The sequence below is a fragment of the Lutra lutra genome, chromosome 12, assembly GCF_902655055.1.
Source record: "Lutra lutra chromosome 12, mLutLut1.2, whole genome shotgun sequence".
NCBI lineage: Eukaryota > Metazoa > Chordata > Mammalia > Carnivora > Mustelidae > Lutra > Lutra lutra.
In genome coordinates, this window is record NC_062289.1 from 13566046 (window position 1) to 13588351 (window position 22306).

The 22306-nt window shown below is 45.5% G+C and overlaps 1 protein-coding gene across 3 annotated transcripts in view; it reads left to right on the top strand.

The window, feature by feature from the left end:
* BCL2 (BCL2 apoptosis regulator) overlaps positions 1 to 22306 on the top strand; it is a 166896-nt gene that overhangs the window by 92327 nt on the left and 52263 nt on the right. The window contains exon 3 of one of the 3 annotated variants that reach the window (XM_047696357.1): positions 7439 to 7796. The exons of 1 other annotated variant lie outside the window; for it this stretch is intronic. In XM_047696357.1, coding sequence (XP_047552313.1) covers positions 7439 to 7630 — 192 coding nt within the window. In that variant the 3' untranslated portion in view covers positions 7631 to 7796. Of the gene's footprint in view, positions 1 to 412; positions 3974 to 7438; positions 7797 to 22306 lie in introns of those variants that run through there. One more of the 3 variants, XM_047696359.1, reaches the window with a different exon arrangement.

Below are 22306 nucleotides of genomic sequence, written 5' to 3' on the forward strand. Positions count from 1 at the left end.
TGGGGAGGGAAAGTGACACGGACAGTCAGCATGAATCTGTTTACCTGCTTTTCTCTTGCATGGCTCATACGAATTCAGGTCCCTTAGTCCTAATCAATTGCAGTGTATAAATTAGGGGACATGCACCTTAACAACTTTGACATTTCCAGATAGTCTTTCTCTCTCATACCTCCTTCCCCAAGTCCTTCCCATAATTTTTCATCCTTTATGTAAAAATAGCAATCTATGTTTGAAATGGCTTAGAATTCACACCTAAGATACCTGGGTCCCACCTGTGCCTTGTGGCCACGTATTACTGTGACAGTCCCTCTAGCCTTGGTTTTCTAATCTCTAAAATAGGACACCCTACCCTACCTACCTCATGTGGCTGTTAAAAGCACCATAACTTCCTGCCTTTCCTTCTTTCTTTTAGAGAAACTCAGAATTTTCAAAACTATCAAATGCAGTATTTTGGGGGTCATTTAGAAGTTGCCCCTAACAAAAGAAGACAACTGGAAATGCCATATTCTAATATCATATTAAAATCTGCCCCCTCCATGGAGCAAAGCGGTGACATTTCTGATAAAATCTGATTACATCCTGATAAAGCTGTGCAAGGAACAGGACAACTGTACACATGCCCCTGGCCTCCCAGGATCTCAGACCTTCACTCCGGTGCCTCTGGAGAAGGGCCTTTTGCACAGGGTGGCTGTGCCGTGTTGGCAAATGTGTCCTTAACTATGGGCAGACAGAGATCACAGCCGAGTTAGAGTAATGCCGAATGCCATGATATATTCTATTCGGAAGAAAAAGAGCCACCTGTCAGCATCATTTATTGCCGAGTCCCCGTTTTGCTGCACATGTCTGAAGGACTGAAAATAAGGCCAGACTCCCTAAAACAAAATGTAAAAACTCAGGGGCTTCCAAAACTACCGAGCTCTGCCTCCGGGAATTCACTAAGTATTACCAGTGACCACTTGTGGGCTCTCGTGGACTCAGAGACTCTCGTGGGCTCAGAAATCCGGAACATGGAGGTTCGAGTCAAGAAAACTGTCCTCAAGAGACAGTTTTCGGAAGGCTCTGGAAAGATGGGAAGAAATAAGAGGCCACGAATGATGAGCGGCCACGGCGAGGACAGAGCAGCCATGAGGTGAGGACTTGACCTTTGGAGTGAGCTGTACTGGAGTCAACGAGAAGGACAGGAGATCTGGAACCGAGTCAGGACAGTCCGGTCCTGAGTGGGGATCCAGAGTGTGAGTGATAGGTCCAGCAGGAGGACCCAGGTCTCCAGGGTTGGGCTGAGAGAGAAACCACTGGGTTTCCATAGCAGAGTCGTGCAGGAGGGGGTCGGCAAGAAAGTAGCAAAGCCACAGCGCTGGGGGGGCGGCAGGTGGGGCTGAACAGCCAGGAAGGCAGGAGAGCCTCGTGGGCAAGATAAGCGCGTTCTGACCACGACTGAGCTGAAACCAGAGAAAATATTCCCTCAATCCGGTGTCTTTCATTCGTTACAAGTTCAATGTCTTTGTAGTTCATTCACAACAAAGCCAAAGGCATTTAAATGTATATCCTCGCTCCCAGAATAGTGGTTAGCTGACGGGAATGTTAGGAATGAAGGGAGTTGGACCCAGAGAACAGGGAACAGGGCAGCGCCCCTTGAAGCCCTTGGTGAGGTAATAAAGACACGGCACCAACCTTACATTCGCTATTTTGTGAAGAATAAAGGCTCCTTCTGTCTTGGGCCTGAAGTCCGTGCTACCCCTGCTCCAGGCCTCCCCCACGAAGGCCTCCGGGAATCGCTACCTGGGCACTCACCCTCTGTCCCCTCTACCTCTGTCCTCCCTTTGAGTGACAGGTCCGGGCCTTGCCAGGGGTCTCCAGGCTTCCCTCACCTTCCAGAATCTTCCCCATCTCCCTTTCACTGCCTCTGCATGTGCTCCGGGCTCCGCGTCCTGGAAACGATTGTCTTCCATCCCGCAGCTCCTCGGCCCTGCTGCCGGCTTCCTGTGGGGTTTTGAGCTCCTGCAAAGCTGCATGGCCTCTGAGTCCCCTTCCTCACTCGCCGTTGTCCTCCCAGCCCTCCAGCGAGCGGGGCTTGCGTTTCTGTCGCTCTCACAAAACAGCCATCTCCCTAGTGGGTCACGTACCCGTTTCTGACGACATCCAGAGTCACGACGTTTTCCTTTTCTGTGGCAGTCGGAACCCGGGGAAGTGTCTCCCTTGAAACACCCACATTCTTGCTTCTGTTACACAAGCCTGGTTGTTCCTGGACTTTCCCTGACCAGAGCCTCTGGTGCAGCATCGCCCACCTGGTGAGTGCAGACGTCGGCCCCAGGGCAGGATGGGCTGCTTCTCTCTGGTTATTCGCTCCTAGAGATCTCACGGACTCCCTCTAAGCCTTTCAACGTGGATGCAAGGTGTTCCCACATCCCCACCTCCAGACCTGACAGGTCTCCCGCTTTCATGCCGGATTTCCAGCTCTCTGCTGGTCCCAGCAACATGGTTGACCCACTGCTGTTGAGAACCCTGCTCTGCCTCTTCCAAAGCAGTCTCCCGTAACGGGGGCACCACGTCCTGGTCCCCGCATCTCACTCATGTTTGGTTCCATCTTACCTTCTCCTGTGTCTATACCTCACTGATCTGTCATGTCCTCCATTTCAGACTCTGTCTTCATGGTGTTCTAGAAGTGAAAATGGATGGTTAGTCTATTACATCCTTACTTGATCTGTATAAGCAAAAGAGGTCTAGGTCAAGTGAACGTAAGTCTAACTGGAATCATAAAAACAGAGTCGTGGCCCCTCCGTCAACTCCCAGACTTGAGCCAGTTTGCAGACCCAGAACCCTTAACTGGGGGCGGCTAGGTCCCCCATTACACGGCCAAAATGTATATTCTTAATCTTTCTCCCAGTCTTCCCCAGAGGGTCCTCCAGCCTTTGATCAGAGCAACTGTGCCCTGGGGAAAAGAAAATAATCAGACGTTTTGAGGATTTTGGGACACTCACTCTGAACGGACATTAATCCCAGAAAACCCAAAGTGTTGCTGGGGGTCGCCCGCCCAAGGTGAGGTGATCCCTGCAGCTTGAACTTCGTCGGGCTGGACCCACGGCACTTTGTGCAGGTGGAGGGCACTGGCCATCCTCCCCGTCCTCGACACTGCCAAAGCACGTCTCCACCCATTTTATTCCTGGGCTCCAGACTTCCACGGGTGCCTGGTTCTGGGAAAGAGCCAGTCTTCTTAGCCTGATCGTTAAAACTGTCCACCGAGAATTCTTCCCCTCTCTGCAGCCTCCTTGGCCACAAGTCCTCAACCCAGACCTCTGCCCTGTGCCCTCCGCATCCCAGCGTACAGCCCGCCACACAGGGCATGCTTTCTTTCCTCTCGCTTTTGCCTTTACTCACGCCGTTCCCTCCATCTGGTATTTCTTCTTGGCTCCCTTCTCTGGATTTGTGTGGTGCCTGTTTTTAGCACAAATATGCCATGTCCCCTTGTAAAACCTTTTTCTGCATTTTGGTCTGTAACAGCCAGGGGAATGAGCAAGAAAGCGTGGATGGATTAATTCACCAGTCTTAGGGGAATAGAAGTGGTCCTTCGAGGTGTGGGTCGTTCCCAATCTTCGTCAACAAAAGATTGCCTTGTTTATACCTGTCCTTCCTAGTCATCATTTTCTGAAATCTGCTTAGGGTGAAAGTGAGTTCTTTGTGTTTTAAAAAATCATATGGGAAGCTCAGAAATAAGAAATGTTCATTTTGTTTAATGGCGGGCGTAAATTCCATGACAGGTGGCCTCTCAACTTGCCCAAATGAAACAGACTTGGTTGGCTGACACCTATCCACAGAGCGGGAGCAATAATGGCCAGGTGGTGGGACCAGGAGCAGATGGGAAATATTTACTTAGATCTTCAATTCTTCTTGTTAAGGGTCCCTCTAATCAAGTACCTCCCCTCGGCTGTGAAATAAACTTTCAGCACGTTTGCATAGTCTTTTCTTTGAAAAAGTAATCTCTGTGCCAGTTTCTCCTTTTTTCCAAAGTCGGCGTTAGAATAACCAGACATGTCAGTGGAGTCTGTCAGGCCTGACCACTCCCAAGTTTTATTAAAAGTTTCCAGATCTCGGAGTCAAAATCAAAACAAAAGTTAAGTTGAAAATGTGATAAATCTGGGGTTTGTTTTTTGTTTTTTGTTTTTTGTTTTTTTTTTTTTGATCAAATAAGGCAGCGTCCCACCCCTGGGGCACTGTGCAGGCTCTGCACAGAAGACAGAACGTCCTCATGCCTGGTCAGCCACCCCAGCCCTCTGGTAGACCCAGGCCGTCTAGTACCCTAGGTGTTAGATCCCCTGGAGCTACCTTTGGTCTTCAGGAAACATAATTCTCCATACACTGTTAGCCCTTAAACGACTTCAAATTATTCTTCTTTGACTTAGGCTGCATGGCTCTGTTGCTGGTTTTCTTCCCATTTTTCCGACTACCGCACTTCCATCTCCTTCTACCAGCATTTCCGAAGCATTTCTGTAGTACCTGCTGGGGGGCCGGAGCCATGCTTAGGTGCATGGATCCATACAGAACGAATGGGACATGTCCGTGCTCTTGAGGGGCTCCCTCCGCCACCCCTCCTCTCCTCTCCTTCCTCCATCTGGAACTCTGAACTCTCGCGGTGCTCCCCAAGACCTTTCCCTCCTTCTCTCCCCCGTGCTCTTGCCCCTTCAGAAAGGCCTTTTTTTCCTCATGGTTTCAATCATAAAACTATATTCCCAATTTTATTTTCTCGTCTGTAGTCCTGAATTTTCTCTTGCTTTCCCCCAGAATCAGTGTGTCCCCAGGCCAACCAGCTCCTCACAAGTGCTCCCCTCCTCTGTCAGGATCAGGCCAAGTTTCCTTTTTTCCCCCAAACCCCCAAATCTGGAAACCATCACAGGTCACACACTCCTCTTTTGTCTGTGCCCAGAAATCAGTGTTCAGGTTTCCTCTGACCTGCCCATTGATTCTTTCCTTCTTTACCTTTTGCACTGCATCCGTTCCACCTGGTGCTGGTGGGCACGCCGTGACCTCAGCCCTCCCAGTGAACTGTGTACATCCAAGCCAACATCCCCTTCTTTAAATCCCACCTAATGGATGTCCCTCTCCTTACATGGCAGAGAAGGTGTCTTACTCTTTTAGATCTCCGAGAGCATCTGACCCAGCTCCTTGCACATAACCAATGCTTCTTGATCTGTTGTGGCGAAGGCATACCTGGGTTTTAGATCGTCAGCCTCAGCTTTCTTGTTATCTTTACCTTGCAAAACCTCCAAATGGTGATCCCCGCCCTGACAGTCCCTAGTGTTGTCGTGCTGGGACCAGTGCAGCATGGCGGCGAACAGTGAAACGGATCAAAAACTTGGGAAATGAGATCCACAAGGGAAATTAAGGAAATGGAACTATTGATATGGGAGAACCCAAGATGGTGAGAGTTCACAGTGGGATACTGCGTAGATTGCCTGCCTCTCCTGAGACCGTTGTTTACACGCTCTTCATTTTCACCATGACTTATGCACATCCTTTAATACTTAGAACCTTACTGTCTACCTCATTATTGGCCTTGGCTCTTATCTTGTGTCGCATTCAGGTGGGCAGACATAACCAAGGCCCCGTGGTGCTGGTGGACGGTGCAGTCCAGGACACACCAGGTTTGGGATGGCTCTTCATGCCAGCCCACCAAGTGCATCCTAGAATAAGAGATGTGGCCCCAGCTGTGGAGGTGACCCAGACTTCCTCCTCTAAGAGGTCAAGTTTTCTTTGGGGTCGCACCTGGAGGCAGCAAACTGTAATAGAAGAGGGAGAGGGTAAGGCACAGTAGGAAAGGTGCAGATTCAAAGTAAGGGAAGGTTTCTAGTGAGAATAGTCAAACCCCAAAATGGGTTACAGAGAATGCGTGTTGGCACCCTCTTTCCTAGAAATGCTGAAGTCGTAAGAGACAAACCGTCCACCGGGGCCTGAGCACAGACTTCTCCAGAAGCTGGAGGATAGGAAAGAGGGCCGCTAGTGTTCCGTTCCACAGCCCACTTAGCTGGATCGCTTCGTTTGCGTGGCAGGGAGTTGGCTGCAGGCTGCTGCTTACTCAACCACAGAAGTGAAATTTGTTACTTATGAGAAATAATAAGAGATCTTTCTTTTTCTAGACTTCCTCTAGTCAAATGGGTCTGTTTTCTTTCTAAATGGAGGAGTTTGTTTTGCTTTTTTTTTTTTTTTTTCCTTTCGTGGCATTCAAATTACCTTTTGTATATACTCTGCCCCGTAGTTCAGAGTATGTTTACAAGAGAAGCAAAGCCCCAAATCACAATGAATGCTCACCATTTTCCTCGAAGATGGTGTGCGGAGTATGTGCACAGATGGAAGAAGGTAGGCTGTTGAGGGTTTGATGGAACTCACCAGCCTTAACAGTGGACATTTTTAGCATCGTCAGAATGTTCTTCTGTATTTCTTTGGCTCAACAACTATTCACTGAGCAGTTGCTCTGTGCCCTGCCCCGTGCTTGCTGGTTGCAGAGGAAACAAAATGTGTAAGACATGGTCTCTGCTTTCAAGTCAATTATAGTCTAGAGGGAAGATAGAATGTATTACAAAAAAAGGATTATCCTAGTTCAAAGGAAGGCCATCGTGGAGAATCATGGGAGAATTTGTAATAACCACTTTGAAATTCTACTTTTTCAAGCTTTGTCATTTCCGTCCTATATTAGCCTGGTTTTTCACTTAAAAATTATTTCTGATCATCCATTCACATGGTTTATAACTGAAACAATTTAGAAAGGTCTTTATTGATACATTTCACTGCCACCTCTGTCCCTAGCTACCCAAGCAGCTAGTCTCCTATTCCACTGAAACAGGTACGTGAATTCCCTGAGTATAGATGTCCAGTGTCTCTTCATACAAAATAATTACATTTGTATTTAGATTTTCCCTCCTTCTTAAGGCAGAATACTATTTGCCTTATTCTTCACTTGGCCTGTGAATGTAACAGTTCACCTCAGAGCCTTAGCATGTCAGTCCGCAGAGTAGATCTCCCCCTTTCTTTGTCCGTAGGACGACACCGTCACAGCATCCCACTGTTTCGGAGATGCCTTAGTAGATGGGTTATCTGTTGCCACATAATAAACTGCCCCAGGACTTTGCGGCTTACAACAACAATTTTATTTATTCACAACTTTGTGGATGAGCTGTGTGGGGTCAGCTGGGTGGTTTTTCCTCCGGTTTTGCCTGGATTTACTCAAATGGTTGAGGTTATCTGGCAACCTGACTGGGGCTTAGACGCCCAAGATGGCTTGACTCACATGTCAGTGATAGATTGGGACCACGAGCTGGACTAGCTTGACTAGTCCGGGTCTACTTCCCGCGGTGCCTGGATCCCAAAGGCAGAGAAGAATCACGCCCCCAGTGCAAGAGGGCTTATTAAGCCTCTGCTCGTATCTCACGCGCTAATGTTCCATTACCAGGTCGTGGGGCCAAGCCCAGAGCCACTGTGGGAAGGACCTTCACAAGGGAGGGAACACCTTCAGGGAGGGGTTCATCGGACGTCCCTGTGTTACTGTCTCCCACACCTGTCTCATAACTACCCTATGGATGGACACCTGGTTATTTCCAGTCTTTCAGCGTTACAAATAACGCTCCAGTCGACTCATACATGAGTAGGATAAATTTCCAGAAGTGTGTTGCTGGGGCAAAGGGTAAATGCTTTTTAAATTATCTATCTATTCTATTTCTGTGGTGCTGTTTCTCTGGTTATTTTAAGCTTGTGTCCTTCTGTCACTTGTGCAGGAGCTTTGAAAATGTGAAAAAAGTTTGGATAGGAAATGCATATAAACTGAATTAATTAGAAACTCATTCCTAAAATGGGAAAAAAAAAAAAAGCTATACTAGAAACCAAATAATGTTGAATAAAGTAACATGCAGTTGAATAAATAGGCCTATTATTATAATGGTTTACATTACTATTGTACTTACAGTATAAAAACAGTTTGCTTGTGATAACTTACATAATTCTTTCTCACAATAATTCTGTGAGTTAAGGGTATAATTGGCCCCATATCTGTATATTGGGAGATATATATATATATATATATATATATAATGTGTGTTTATTTTTTAAGACTTAGAGAAGTTACATGACTTGCCCCCAACCAGTGGGTTATAGCCAGGAGATAGATAGATAGATAGATAGATATCTATATCTATATATATATCCCCAGCCCTATAACAATAACCTTGACCTTTTCCCATTCTCATTTGTAGGGATTTGTGTCTCGTGTCCTAGCTTAGCTTCAGTTGGCATTAATTCGCTCTACTTGCTGACTTGCCATGCTAATATATCACAACCACAAAGGAAGCTCTCTTTTAAAAAATGACCAATAGTTTGTTTCTAATTTCCAAACCCTTGGGAAGCATCCCTAAGGTTTTCTCTTGTTTTGCTGGTGGTATCGTTGTCCACATTGAGAGCTCCCTTGCTGATCTTAGTCACTAGTAAATCTTGAAAGAGGAATTCTCTTTAAGCCCATATGTTAGCTTTCAGCCTTTAGGAAAGAGGAGTTATTTTTAAATAAAACCTTGTCTTGGCCCTCCTGCAGCGGGCATGGAAAGTAGACTGTTTTCTTTTTTTCATTCACACTCAGACATTTTCATAGGGGCTTGGTCACGGCAAAGTGGGCCCCACGTACAAACCACCCACTTCCCTGAAGCATGATTGATTAGCAAAGCTGTTCTGCCCAAGGGCAGCCTGTTTGCCTGAGCCTGGATGTTGACAGGTTCGACATGCCCAGATTTTAAAACAGGTCTGTCATCCCCAGGCTGCAGGCTGTGGGCCAGGATGCTTGTTCTTGAGGGAGGAGAGAAGAGAAAGGATACACTTTGGGGAGCAGGGCAGGCTGCATGGATCAGGAACCACCTCACTTTCTAGAATTCCTGAAACATGGCAGCTCAGGTCAAGGTTTGTACTTGCTGAGTGAGCTCCTGAGGGTGCCAGGCCATGAATACCAAATTGCAGAAGAAATGTCAAGTGCAGGCAAATGGCAGGCTGCTTCGGCCAAGCCTGTGGGGATGAGAATGGACCCCTTTGATGAATCTCTCGACTTCAAAGGGAGGCATTCATTTTCAAGGGAGACAGAACTTTGATGCCCAGTCAACGTCAGGTATGCCCGAAGCTTGGGAATACAGCCAAGCGGTGACCCTCCCAACCCAATGGGGTCTTTCATGTCTGTCTCCTTTGGGGCCTCCAACAAGGTGCATTGTATAGAGCAGAATCCACATAGATGTGTGCTCCCCAAATTCTAAGGCGTAAGGTGGACTCAGAAACCATTTTGTCGGGGTGCCCAGGTGGTTGGGTCAGGTAAGCATCTGACTTGATTCAGCTCAGGTCATGATCGGCTGGTTGTGGAATCCAGTCCCGTGTCGGACTCCACACTGGGCTCTGAGTCTGCCTGGCATTCTCCCTCTCCATCTCCTTTTGCCCCTTCCCTCCCTGCCCTCACCCACCCTCCACTCTTGCGCACGCACTCTCTTTCAATTAATTAATTTTAAAAAGAGAAACCATCCTGTCCGGGCCTCACCATTTTAAAGATGGGTACACTGAGACACAGGACGGTTGGCTCCATGGTCTCATAGTGTGCTGTGGCAGGGCCAGGTCTTCTGACTCCTCATGATGTCAGTAGTCATAGAGATGTGCTGCCGATCTTCTAACGAGGGTTCAGTGAATGAAGGAATATGTTAATTTCCTTTTTAAAGAAACTTCTTTAAAAACCACTCATTCAGGAATGTCGCATAGGGTCATCTACTTCATTTACTTACATACTAGTCTTTGATCACCCCAGGGACATTCCGTCGGGATGATAGGAAAGGGGGGAGGTAGTTTATAAGGACAAATCGATTAGTGTCCTCTGAGAGACTTTCAGGAATCTGGGTTTCAAGGCATTTTGGCCATCGTACAGAAAGTCTTCAACGTCAGCGTTGGTTGAAAACATGGACTTTCTTACCGTGATGTGTTACCTACTCAAGGTGCAGATGACCTGATAGGGAAACTTCAGCCTGATGCTAAGATACAAGTCATCACAACATTTTGACACCTGCCAAAAGAGTGTCTCGACTCCTACTTTCCTCTCCAAGGTGTAAAGGATGAGTCATATCTCCCTTTTTGGGTATAGGTCCATAGGTGTCTTGCTGGCCATGGAGAATGGCTTAGAAACCCATTTATCAGAATCTGCAACTGTGTTTCACATTTGGTTTCCTGTGTGTCGTGGAGGAAAAACCTGCAAAGAACGACAAGGAGGGATTCCAGTGAAATGCGGGCGCTGCTTTGCTCTAGCTGGTGTGAGAGGCTGTGTAACTCTAAGAATACCGGTAGTGGTATCTATCTACATTCTAAGAATTTAGGGAGGCGAGGTTTGTACAGAATTAAATCACCCCGTCATATCTGTGAAGCTTCCCGCAGAACGAAGGCAAAAATAAACCTAAGCAAACAAAACAGGAATATGTCTGAATGCAGGGAAATGCACGCTTCTCAAACAGTAAGGGTTTTGAGTTGGTCCTCGAATATTTCACTGGAGACCTGCTTGCTTAAAAAGATGCTTTTCTCTCTCTCTCTCTCTCTCTTTGGTAGTGTTGTTTTGTTGTTAATTGTTTTGCTTTTGGTTCTTACTATCATTTTTAACCCATGTGTAGTTGGAAATGTCTGGGTTTTCTTGATAGAAAGTGGAGGGAGGATAAGATTCGGTCTCCCACACCACGGAAGATTCCAGATGGGCCTAGCTGGGACGTGCATGTGCATGTTTCTACATGTGTATGTGTTTGTGTGTCTGTGTTGTATCTCCTTATCTCTGTGTGTGTGTCTGTGTGTCTCAGTACATCTGTGTATGTGTTTCTATGTCTGTGTGTCTCTACATGTGTGTGTGTGTATGCTTGTGTCTGTGTGTGTGTCTGTGTGTCTCTGTGAGTGTGACTGTGTGTGTGTGTTGGTGTGTACGCAGGTACACAGCATTGTCAGGCTAAACCTTCCTTCAGCGTCATGCTTCTCTTTTCCTCATCCCGAAACCACTTTGCTTTATTATTAAAGCAAATAGAACCACTTTCTCACAAACTAAAGACCAGGTAACCTGAAGAGCTCAAATAAAATCCACCTCATGACCCAATATTAAAAAACAGAAATTTTCCATGGAAAAAGCCCCGCACCAGACTAAGGAAGGCAGACAAGACTTGAGTCTTTCGCTTGCTGGTACTTCTTTTTTACCCCCTACAAAGAGGGCCGGCTCACAGACTCCACATTGGGGTTCTCCATATCTGCCTGATAGTGGTTTTTCATTTGAATTTAAAATATTCAGTGATCCTTGGAGAAGGATGAAGAAGCTAGGTTGACTATTACGTTATCTTATGAAAGCTTGCCTCCCCCCTTCCCCCCCCCCCCCCCCGGCCACTTCCCTCTCTCCTCTCCATGACTCTGCCTGTTGTTTGGTCTGATTTACCAGATGTGAGCCAGCACAAGGCCTACTCTGGAGGGGACAGCCACCTCCCAGGCACTGTTCCTCCCTCCCAGGCAGCCGCCCCTGAGGAACTTTGTGGAAAATGAAGGAGTAGTTCAGCATTCAGTGGCAACTTGCCCATTTGGAGCGGGACAGACTACAGCAGCACGTGCTGATGGGGACAGCCCCCAGAGAGGGGTTCTCACCACGTGACAGACCCTGGGCTAAATGCTTTCCTTACCCCCCTGAGCCCTGAAATCCCACTGGCAGGTATGAGAATTGTTCATCATTTTCGGACAAGGAAACCGAAGCCCCAAAAAGTGACTCATCTGTCAACAGGGACACAGCTCGGAAGGGACGGGTTGGGCCTTGGACCAGACTGGCCTCCAAAGGCCACACTGTTGGCCCCCGCAGCCGCCCCGGAAGAAGCCGAGCCCTTTAATACCCTCGATTTCACCTATGAATTTGGTAGCCACGTGTCACCAAGCCAAAATGTTCTTCCCTGTCTGGGGAAAAAAAAAGTTACTTTTCCTCACTGGGTGTTGATCATTGTCCAATTTTCTATTCTAAGAAGGAGCAACACGTGAAGGAGATAGATTTGAAAAAGGATTGGTTTTTATCGTGAAGTACAGCCCAGGAGATCGAGTTGAGATGCTCAAGTTTTGGGATTTGTATTAATGATTGTATGTTTATTTTAACGATGAAGACTAAAAGGAGGTTAAAATGTGAATTCAGAAATCTGAGAAATGTACATTTTTAGCCAAAGCCGCAAGGAGCCCATAGCTGTGATGCATCCAGGGGTGGGAACGCAGGCTCCTGTCTGGCCAGGCCTCCAGGAGGCCGTTCGCATCTTCTCCTGTGGTAAAGGCCGCGCGCTTCCTGCTGCCTGGCTTGACTAAGCGTGTTTACCGCGTGTGATGCTCAGCTTCTCATTAATTTTCCACGGGCTCACTTGGCTTTGATCTTTTCATTTCGAGGCCCGAAAAGACCATATGGAGGGAGAAGGGATCATGTTGTATCTCCTCCAGTGTGTGTCGTTTGACCCCAATGATGCCTTTTAATCAGAGAAAAGGTTTTAGTAACCAAGTGACTAAATTAGACCACTACCCTTCCCCCCGCCTCCTTTACCGAAACTTAATTAGTATTGACTCTTGGCTAAATCCCATTTCCAAACCTGCAGAAACGAACTTTTCCTGTAGCTGAACCTTTTAAAGTTACGTATTTGAAATATTTTGAAGCCTAAGAGAATAGTGTTTAAACAAGTTACGCATTGATTTCCTCTTACCCTGAATTATTTCTCGCCTATTTTCCTGAGGTCGTTCCTGAAACATTCTTTGTGGTTCATTGAACACAAAAAACAAACCGTGTACCAGGCTGGGTGAGGCTGGAGGGATAAGGGAAACATGGCATTTGTTCCCAAGGAACGTAAGTCTCGTCAAGGAAATGAGACACTTCAACAAATAGCCATAAGGTAAAATCGAAAATTGTCAAGTGCTATAATTTTAATGTTGATTACTACCTACCTAAAAGCTGGTTAAATTACAGTTTTATTGAATGCTAACGAATTATTACTCCCCTCCTGCACAGAATTTTTAAAACCCCTTGCTTTCCCAAGCTTATAATTATGGTGACCACATTTTCCGTACCCAAAATTAAGACACACGGTCTGACAAAGGATTCTTGTACCCCTCCTGGGTGTGAGACCACCCGTAGTTGGATTTTTTTTTTTTTTTTAAAGCAGGCTTTCATAGGCAGGCTCTATAAAAATAGAAGTTTGTTAAATAGGCATGATTTTAGACTTTTCATTAAAAGCGACCATACAAACAGTTATTTTATTTTGTATCTGAATCCACATGTTATATCCTAAAGCACTATTTTATAGCCGAAGGGCATGTGTTAGCCTATTCATAAGAACACACTGCTGGATCGAGTAATAATACCGGCCATTATCCAGGTGTAATAAAAAGGTCCCCAGCGGTCTGCTCCAGGTCTTTAATTTCCCTTTTGAAGGTAGAACTCCTTATTTTACTTTCAAGGTTCCACGTTTTTGAAACTTGCAAATGATTACCATCGAGGCAGGCCAGATGTGAGCAATTGTGAGCAATGCTTCTTGAAACGAGGGCTAGAGGAGTGGATTTTTCTTCCTGGTTTTCTCCCACTGTTCTCATCGGCAGTTTCGATACATGTAATTTTTCACAACAGCGAAGCCGTGTGGGTGGATACCAGCCTGGCCCGCCATCATCCCAGGCACGGGGAGTTTTGAACTTCAAGAAATAAATTAGGTCAGTGTCGGTCATTGAAACGTGGTGAAACCGAAGTGTGTTTGAGCAAGTATTAAATGACTTTCCCAAAAAGCCACACAACCTGTCGGTGGCTCAGCCAACTCCTGATCCCCAGGTTTCTGACCAGCCGTGGATTCCTGCTTTGCTGGGGATCATTGCTGATCCATGAGTCCTTGGGACCAGACTTTTCCCATAAATGCTCTGCGGCTGAAGGATATAGTTGAAGCCACTGCTGTCTTTAATAGATGATTTGAGCCTTTATTTAGTAAGATGGCTGCATGTCTAAGTTGATTATCTGAATGCATGTCCGAATACATCTCTTCTCTCAAAAATACAGGCAAGTCAGCGATGAAGATGATTTGTCGTTCACGTTCAACCTCATGTCACTATAACCTCCCATTCATTTATTCAGTGCCTCTTGAGTGAGCCTGTGCTCTCAGACGGGCACTTGTCTGGGTCCTGTAGTTACAGCTTTGAACAGACAGACATTCCAGTCCTTTTGTGACATATATGGCACTGGATGATGTGAATAAATGTATCCAAAAGATTAAAACACTTAGCTTGCTCTAAGTTGGGATGACCCTTGGCGCAGAAAGCCAAAACAAAAGTGAACTGACATTTTTTGGATGTCTGCAGCTTTGTCGTGTGCTCGGCTGGGTGCCTGTGAAAGATGAATATGATGATCACTATTCTTTACAGATGAGGAACCAAGGCTTGGGAATGCAATCAGTCTTGTTCAAGGTCACGCTAGTAAGGAAATAAATCTACTCTGGTGTCTTCAGGACCCTTCTAGATGTGGTCATATGCATTTAGAACCGTGTATTTGCTGTACGGCCACATCGTGGAAAAATAAGTTGACACACATTTTTGCCCATGTTAATAATCAATATCAAGAAATGTCATGTCAGGGGGCGCCTGGGTGGCTCAGTTGGTTAAGCGTCTGCTTCAGCTCAGGTCATGATCCTGGGTGCCAGGATCGAGGCCCGAGTCGGGCTTCCTGCTCTGCGAGGAGTCTGCTTTTCCCTCTCCCTCTGCCTCACCACCCCACCACTCATGTGTTTGCTCTCACTCACTCACTCACTCAATAAGTCAATCTTAAAAAGAGAGAAAGATCATGTCACTGAACTCACTTGAAATGTCACTTGAGACTAAGCTGTAAGTCCAAGTTCCCTTCACCATTTGTGTCAGTTGGTTTACGTTTCTGAACCACTGTATGCACTCTAGTACGCATTCACTGTAGTACTCTCAACTTTCATAACAAGTTTCTTCCACAGACACCTCCCCCCAGATCAGCCATTTGATGACCACAATAACATGTGCTTCTCGGATAACACATGACCTTTCATTTGGCTCAGAGCTTAGTGGTTGACTTTGCTAAAAATAGGTCTTTAATGGTTGAGTGTGACATTCATCATGGGGTGCCGGTACTCGGGAGTTTCTCTCTTCGTATTATGAAACGGGCCCATGATGGCTGCCGAATAACTGAGCCTCATTTCTTGGATGAGACACGTTAAGCATGTCAAGGATAGTTCCCTGCATTTTGGTCCCCAGAAGTAGTGAACAGGGAAGTGTGGCAGCTGCCAGGGTTTGGGGACCCTATCCCTTTGGTGTATCTAAACACAGAGGCTAGACTTGGATGGGATTTCAGGGTCAAGGGGCAAGAGGCTGGATTAGGTCTGGAAGCTGAGACATGGTTGAGGGGTGAAAGGAGAGGTCTTTTGTTGACTTGGATCTTGATGTAATGGCACGTGCTGTGGTTGTGGTGTCACGTGCTGACGTTATTGCAAGAACCCAGCGGCCATCAGGGCTCCCCAGAGCCTCGCCGCTAGTTTGGGGGCTGTCAGCTGCTTCAGGCCCTCTCCTCTCCACAGACTTTGGTCGCCTCTCTAGTTTGAGGACTTTGGGAAGGGATGTATGTCGGCTTATCTATCACCCAAAATACTTCCCATCATCCTTGGGCCACCATCCAACTTACAGCTGTTGAGCTCAGCTGTGCACACCTGCCCGTGGCTCACCGGCCACACAAAATCCTGATCCTGTGACCCAGCCAGCTCACCCCTCTCTCAGGTCCTTCCACTACCTGAGACCTCTCCCTGGATCGCACTCCTCCTGATCGTCCCAGCGCCCCTCTTTCTGGCCTTTCAAATGTTGAAATGTCACTTCCTCGCAGAAGCTCCCCCTGATTCACTCAGGCCTTCCCTCTCCTGTCACCCCACTTCCGTTCACCGGGTATTTTCATATTACGCAGTCATTGTTTTATGTGTATGTTTTTGAGCTCCAAGAAAGCAGGGGCCATGCTTGTCTTATTTGCCACAACATCCCCAGCCCCTAGAGCACGGAGCACGTAGTAGTTGAATGAACAGCTGTCAAGTGAAGGAAGGAGGCACCCAGATAGCAGGCGACTTAAATGTCACAACTATACTTTCAGGTGATTTTTTAACATTGCAAAAGAAAAACTAGTTCTTTTTTTTTTTCTTTTTTTTCTTTTCATTTCCCATTTCACCTCGATATTTAGCAATTTCCGATTGGTCAGCGATTAGTTAATTACACGGGAACAGCCTGTCCTCAGGGGACCCAAACCCACTGCTGTTTTAACCTTTGCAAACGAACTGTCCTAAAACCTTACTCTCTGGCACTGATTTCAGGATCTCTACTTAATGCATCACAAACCTGCAGGGCTTCTCCCAAATTCCAAGGCTGGCTTCATTTCTTCAGAAAGCAGCCGCTGTGCACGGGTACCCACAGCAAGTGATTTCACAGAATCCTGCTTCAGATGCTTACAGAGAGTTTGATGTATTTCACACACACGAAAAGCACTTTTTCATTTGAGTAGGTTAGTGACGCTCTTGAATACAAATGAGCTGTTTCTGAATATACCGGAATCTCACTAAAATTTTTCTGGCTAGAAAGTCGAATTCAGTGGAAGAGTGGCCTGTCACAGACAGATCAAGGGGATTTATGGTTACTAAAATAAAGATTCTCAAAGTGGTTTCATTTTCTGGGGGCAGCCCCGTCGTTTCTCGAGCTCAGACACCGTTGCCAGGGACTTGGCCTTCAGAAGGGGAGACGGGAGAAACCTGCCCGAGGGGTTGGCGGTCGTGGGAGGTGGGCTTCACTCAGGCCCGCAAGAATGTTGGTGTCCGGCTTCAGATGCTTTACGGAACACATTTGTACTCGGGTGGGGGGAGTCTTGTTAATTTGGGGAGAAAATGTAGATTGAGTTCCAAAAACCTGATATTTGGAAAACTTTCTGAAAAAATGTCTTTTCATATACTCGGGTGCCTCGGCATTAGCGAATCAAAGAGAATACACTGCGGCGTAGCGTTTTGCCGGCAAGCTCTGCGTTCCAAACCAATTACTTTTTTGGTCTAACCTCAGTGATGCAGCTGTTGAGCGGGACATCAGGACATCGTTATTCAGGGCGTGTGTGACAGAGCTGTGTTGGACTCTGAGTAGGGTAATCGTCTTGTTCACATTTTTTAGCTTGGGAGGGGAGCATCTCTTCTTGTGCTCAGTTTGGGAGCAAGAGCGACATCAAGACTTAAGTACGGTCAGTTCTCCAGTTAGCCGAAAGAAGAGTGAGGTGTCCTCCCTAATTCAACTTTCTGTTTCACCCAGAGGTATCCCAAAGACCACTTCTCTATGGCCAGTGTTTATAGAACTCACATAGGTCAAACTATATGTGACACCAAAACCATACCAAACACCTGTTCATCTCTTTCAATGGTCAGAAGATATTTCTGGATCTCACCAAGCCTCGGGTTATCAAGGGAAACAGCAGTTATTAGGATTTGGGGGCCAATAGAAGCCTGGCCTGTTACTGCTGGCTGAAAGGGGCACTTGTGTTGCCCTTGGGGGGAGTTGGGGTGGGGACTGGGAGAGTGGGAAATGGTGGGGAGAGGCTTTGCTATCTTCATCGCTGTCACCAGGGGTGAAGGACGGCCATTTTTCCACGTCTCCTCGGGTGATCTGTGAGGCTTTTATTGGGTTTATAAATACTTACAAATAGACCCTAAAGTGAGATAATGTCTGTGAAGTACCCAGTGCTGAGCCTAACACACGGAGAAACCTTGAGAAAGTGCAAGGTAACTTAGATGCGTTTATCTGTGATTTGGTTTGATTTATTGTAGCTTTTTTCTTGTGGGGGCCGGAGAGCTCTTCCTGGCCTCCTTCTTGGCTGGAGGGACGTAGATACCTAAGCTAGGAGGAGAACCTTCTTGACCTCCAGCGTTGTTTACATTTCCAAAAGAAGCATCTACAGATGAGAAATGTAAGAGACTATCATGAAGTAAGGGTAAATATCGAAGGGTAAATATTTAAATCAGTTAAGATTATGACCTCAGGTTGTACCTTCTTCTCTGGGGCACATCTAGAAAGAGAGAGAATTAGGAGAAGCAAGTGTAAAACACAGTTTTGGGGTTTTCCCACATACACACATACCATTAAAGGAAGGTATAATCTCATGAATTTTTGGAGGGCAATTTTGACCTCAGTTTTGAAAATACTCAGCAATTTCACTTCTAGTGTTTTTTTCCTATATATATGAAAGACATCCATCATAGCATTGTTTTACCCTGTTTTTGCAGCAGAAGCATAAAACAAATTAACTGGGGAAGAAAAAGAAATATGTGTGTAGAGGGCTGGCTAAATGATGGTCAATTGATATTATGAAATTAAATACGGCTATCAAAAAACAAGATAGATGTTCATAAACTCACATAGAAAGATGTCTGAGATCACTGTAGAGTAAAAAAGTTGAAGTCTGCATGGAGAGTACGATTTCACAGATGAGAAAAAAAATTAGATGGATATATATACGTACACATACATAGGTTTTTCTGGAAAGATATAAAAATACTGTTCTAGTAATATAATTGAATAATTATGGAGTATTATAAATTAAAATTAATAATTATGACCTAAATTAATACAAAAGAAGATCATTGACGTACCCATATTGTTTATAGTAAAATGGGTATTATTAAAATGCTTAAAAGTTATCAGTCGTACGTATGTTAGCTACTTTCTGGTTTGCATTATAATTTATTTCTTCAGCCCTTATGCATATCACATAAACAATTAAACTTCAGTCCAGCTTAGAGTCATTCATAATTTCCAAATTGATGTTTTTATTGTTCAACCAATGGTGTCAAAGACAATGGTGATCACACTGGTCATTATTACTGAACTAGGTGCTAAGCACTTATATTTTCTCTAAACCTCACGAAATCCTGAGAGATGGTGAAGAGGTGGCGACTATACCCACTGACTTAAGTAACTTGCCAACGTTGTGTAGCCAGGAAGTATGGGAGCTAGCTCTCATCGACGGCCTACCGCCAAAGACCATGCTACTTCCATATGCCGTTCTGCCTGAGGTATGGCACTGGTGAGTTAATTTCTCAGAGTCTGTTTTGTTGTTGAAAAAGATAAATTTGAAAAAATGTGTAACAGAACACATGCTTTGTTTGCTATTTTCTTGCTTTCTAGCACATTCCATTCACCATTGTTATTATTCTGTTCTTCACATTTGTCTGAACTCTGAACATATAACTATGAAGCTAATGGAAACTTCCCAAGCTCGTTTGATTCTGCTGATATTTCCATAGTGGAAATGCCAGCCCTGCGTTAGCAGGACCAAGTGGAGCCCTCCATCTGAACGCTGCTCCTGCCTTCAGGGTTGGACCTGATTCAGATTTGAACGCCATACCGTGGTTTCTTTTCTTGAGATAAAGAACAAAGAAAATTTTTGAAAAAGCAAAAGCTGCTTTTGAAACACTCAAGTAATGTAATTTTTCTTAGCTGAACTAATTTTAGGCTTGGCCTGGTTTTGATTTACGAGATTGCCGCAGTTCCGTCGGGAACACGCAGGGTGGCTGCGTACACGTCACAGACACAGTCAGAGAAAGGCCTTCCCAGGGGTGCCTGGTGGCTCTTGGTTTCGGCTCAGGTCATGATCTCAGGGTCATAATATCGAGCCCTAGGTTGGGCTCCGCGCTGAACAGGTGGTCTGCTTGGGATTCCCTCTCTCCCTCTCCCTCCCCGCTCTCTCTCTCAAGTAAAAATAAATAAAATCTTTAAAAGAGGGGCAAAAAAAGCCCCTTCTAAGCCTCCATCTCCCTTCCTTGCTCTTCTGCCCCCCTTTATCCATTCTTCCATTCAACCCTTCCCTGAGACCTGGTCTTCAGGTGATCCTGCAACGTTCTAAGGTCAGTGGGGTGGGCAGAGCTATGGGACTGGGCCTGCCAAATAGGGAATCCAATCCAGTCTTAGGAAAACATTTTTTAAACTCAGTCCTACAGGAAAAAATAATCAAATTGCCCAGTTACCTATAAAGAGAGAACAGAATGTGCAGAAGCCTGGAGGCAAAAGAGAATGCGGCATCGTGAAGCTGCGAGGCTCCAAGGGCCTGACCTGCTCTTTTGAATGAGGATATTGACTACGGATTAGTTCCTTGACCTGGTTCAAGGCCCATAATATCAGGGTACAGAACCTTCTAGAATAAGCGGTTTTGTTTCTAAACATCCTTCCAACACCCACCGCTGCTTCTGAGGCTGTTTAGGACTCATATCTCTCGTGGCTGGTCCTACCTGTGTCGTCTTCCTAAATTCATACTGGCAGATGACACAGCTGGGCAAGGGCAAAACCTTAGGGATGCCTCTGGAAGGGAAGAACTGCTGGTTCCTGGACAGGAACTGTTAGCCTAACATCCTTCTCCTTATCTTTTTTGAAGATTTATTTAATTTATTTGAGAGAGAGAGAGAGAGAACACAGGCGCGCATGTGTGTGAGTGGGTGGAAGGGGCAGAGCGAGAATATCTCAAGGAGACTCCCACTGAGCTAGGAGCCCGTGAGGCTCGATCTCACGACTCTGAGCTCATGACCTGAACGGAAACCAAGAGTCGGACCCTCAACCGACTGAGTCACCCAGGCGCCCCATATGTCCTGTTTTTTAAAACAAGGAAATGCTTAAGGCTGACATTTCTGTTTTCAGTAATGAAGATGTATATTCACATGAGGGGACGACGAAAGGAAACAGAATACCCCAGCCTTAGAGGCTAAGCATTTGGGCTATTTTTATGTGTCACCAACAGAAACATCAAATGACAACTCTTGTTTCATTTCTCTTTATGCATTTGACACTAAAGCCTGCTTCTAAATCTTAAGTTCTGTTAACCCCTCACAATGCACAAACCTAGTTTTGCAGTTTGTACACACCAGAATTTGGGGCTCTTGTCTGTCCTCCAGCCAGTTAAGGAAGCCTTTCTCCGCAGTTCTTTTCCTTACTCTACCTTATCATCTAAATTTATTTTTTGCCCATGAATATGAAAACCAAAAAGATGAAGACCAAATTTGAACATGCATGTGTGCCAATGTGCTCATCAAACTGAAAACACAAGAATCGTATGTATATTGAACTTCAGAAAGTCCACTGAGTGAAAAAGGCAATTGTACTTGAGGTTTTAAAATGACAGATCTATTCCAGTTCAAAGTCAGTCATACATGGAATGGTGAAGGATAAGAAATAATACATGTTGGGGCACCTGGGTGGCTCAGTGGGTTAAAGCCTCTGCCTTCATCTCCGGTCATGATCCCAGGGTCCTGGGTTCAAGCCCCGCATCGGGCTCTGCTCAGCAGGGAGCCTGCTTCCTCCTCTCTCTCTGCCTGCTGCTCTGCCTACTTGTGATCTATCTCTGTCAAAATAAAATAAATTTTAAAAATCTTAAAAAAAAAGAAATAATACATGTTTACTATTCAGGGACAAGAGTGGTCGTATCATGTACAAAATGAATTTAGTTAAAAAAAAGAACCAGCAAAATGCGATTCTTCTAATTGTCAGCAGATTTCCACTAATTATAAATTAAATGTAGTCAGTAAATCCCTTAGATAAAAAAGCTAGTTGAAAACTAAGAATCCTGTAGTAAATATGAGGTCTTGTTGGATACATTAGTCACATGTATGTAATAAAGACAATAAATCGACATAAGCAGAGTTATGATGAAATGTGTATAAAGCACTTTGAACTCCACAGAAGTAAGCAAAGTATAAATAGATAGCATGCTCAGGCAGAGAGAAAATCAAGTGCTATTTTAGCACTTGGTCTAGTGGTGATTTATTATTCAGGCTCGGCAGCTGAGTCAATGTTTATATGGTGTTTTATATTAACTGAGACAAAAAGGGTCTGTACACATCAGCGTCTCGGATAGATCACTGAGTGAGCAACAGAAATGGCACCCAGTGGCCACTCCCTGACGAGCCAGGGATATATGACATTTTCAGTATTCATCCTAAAAATTGAAGATGTTCTGACGATTTTGTCTGATAACAAATAGGACTTGAAGAGAGGTGGTAGAGCAAATGTAATGGGAGAAGCCAGGGACGTGGTTAATATTCCAAAGCAGGACCCAGACTGCCTGGATTCAGATCCCAGCTGTGTTGACCTTGGGCAAGTCACTTCTCTGGGCCTTCCTTGTTTCTTCATCAGTAAGTGGGATCAATAGTGGTCCCCACCTCCTAAACTTGTCGCAGTGAAATGCGCATTAGCGATAAGACAGTGAGAATAGCGGGCGATGCAGAACGAG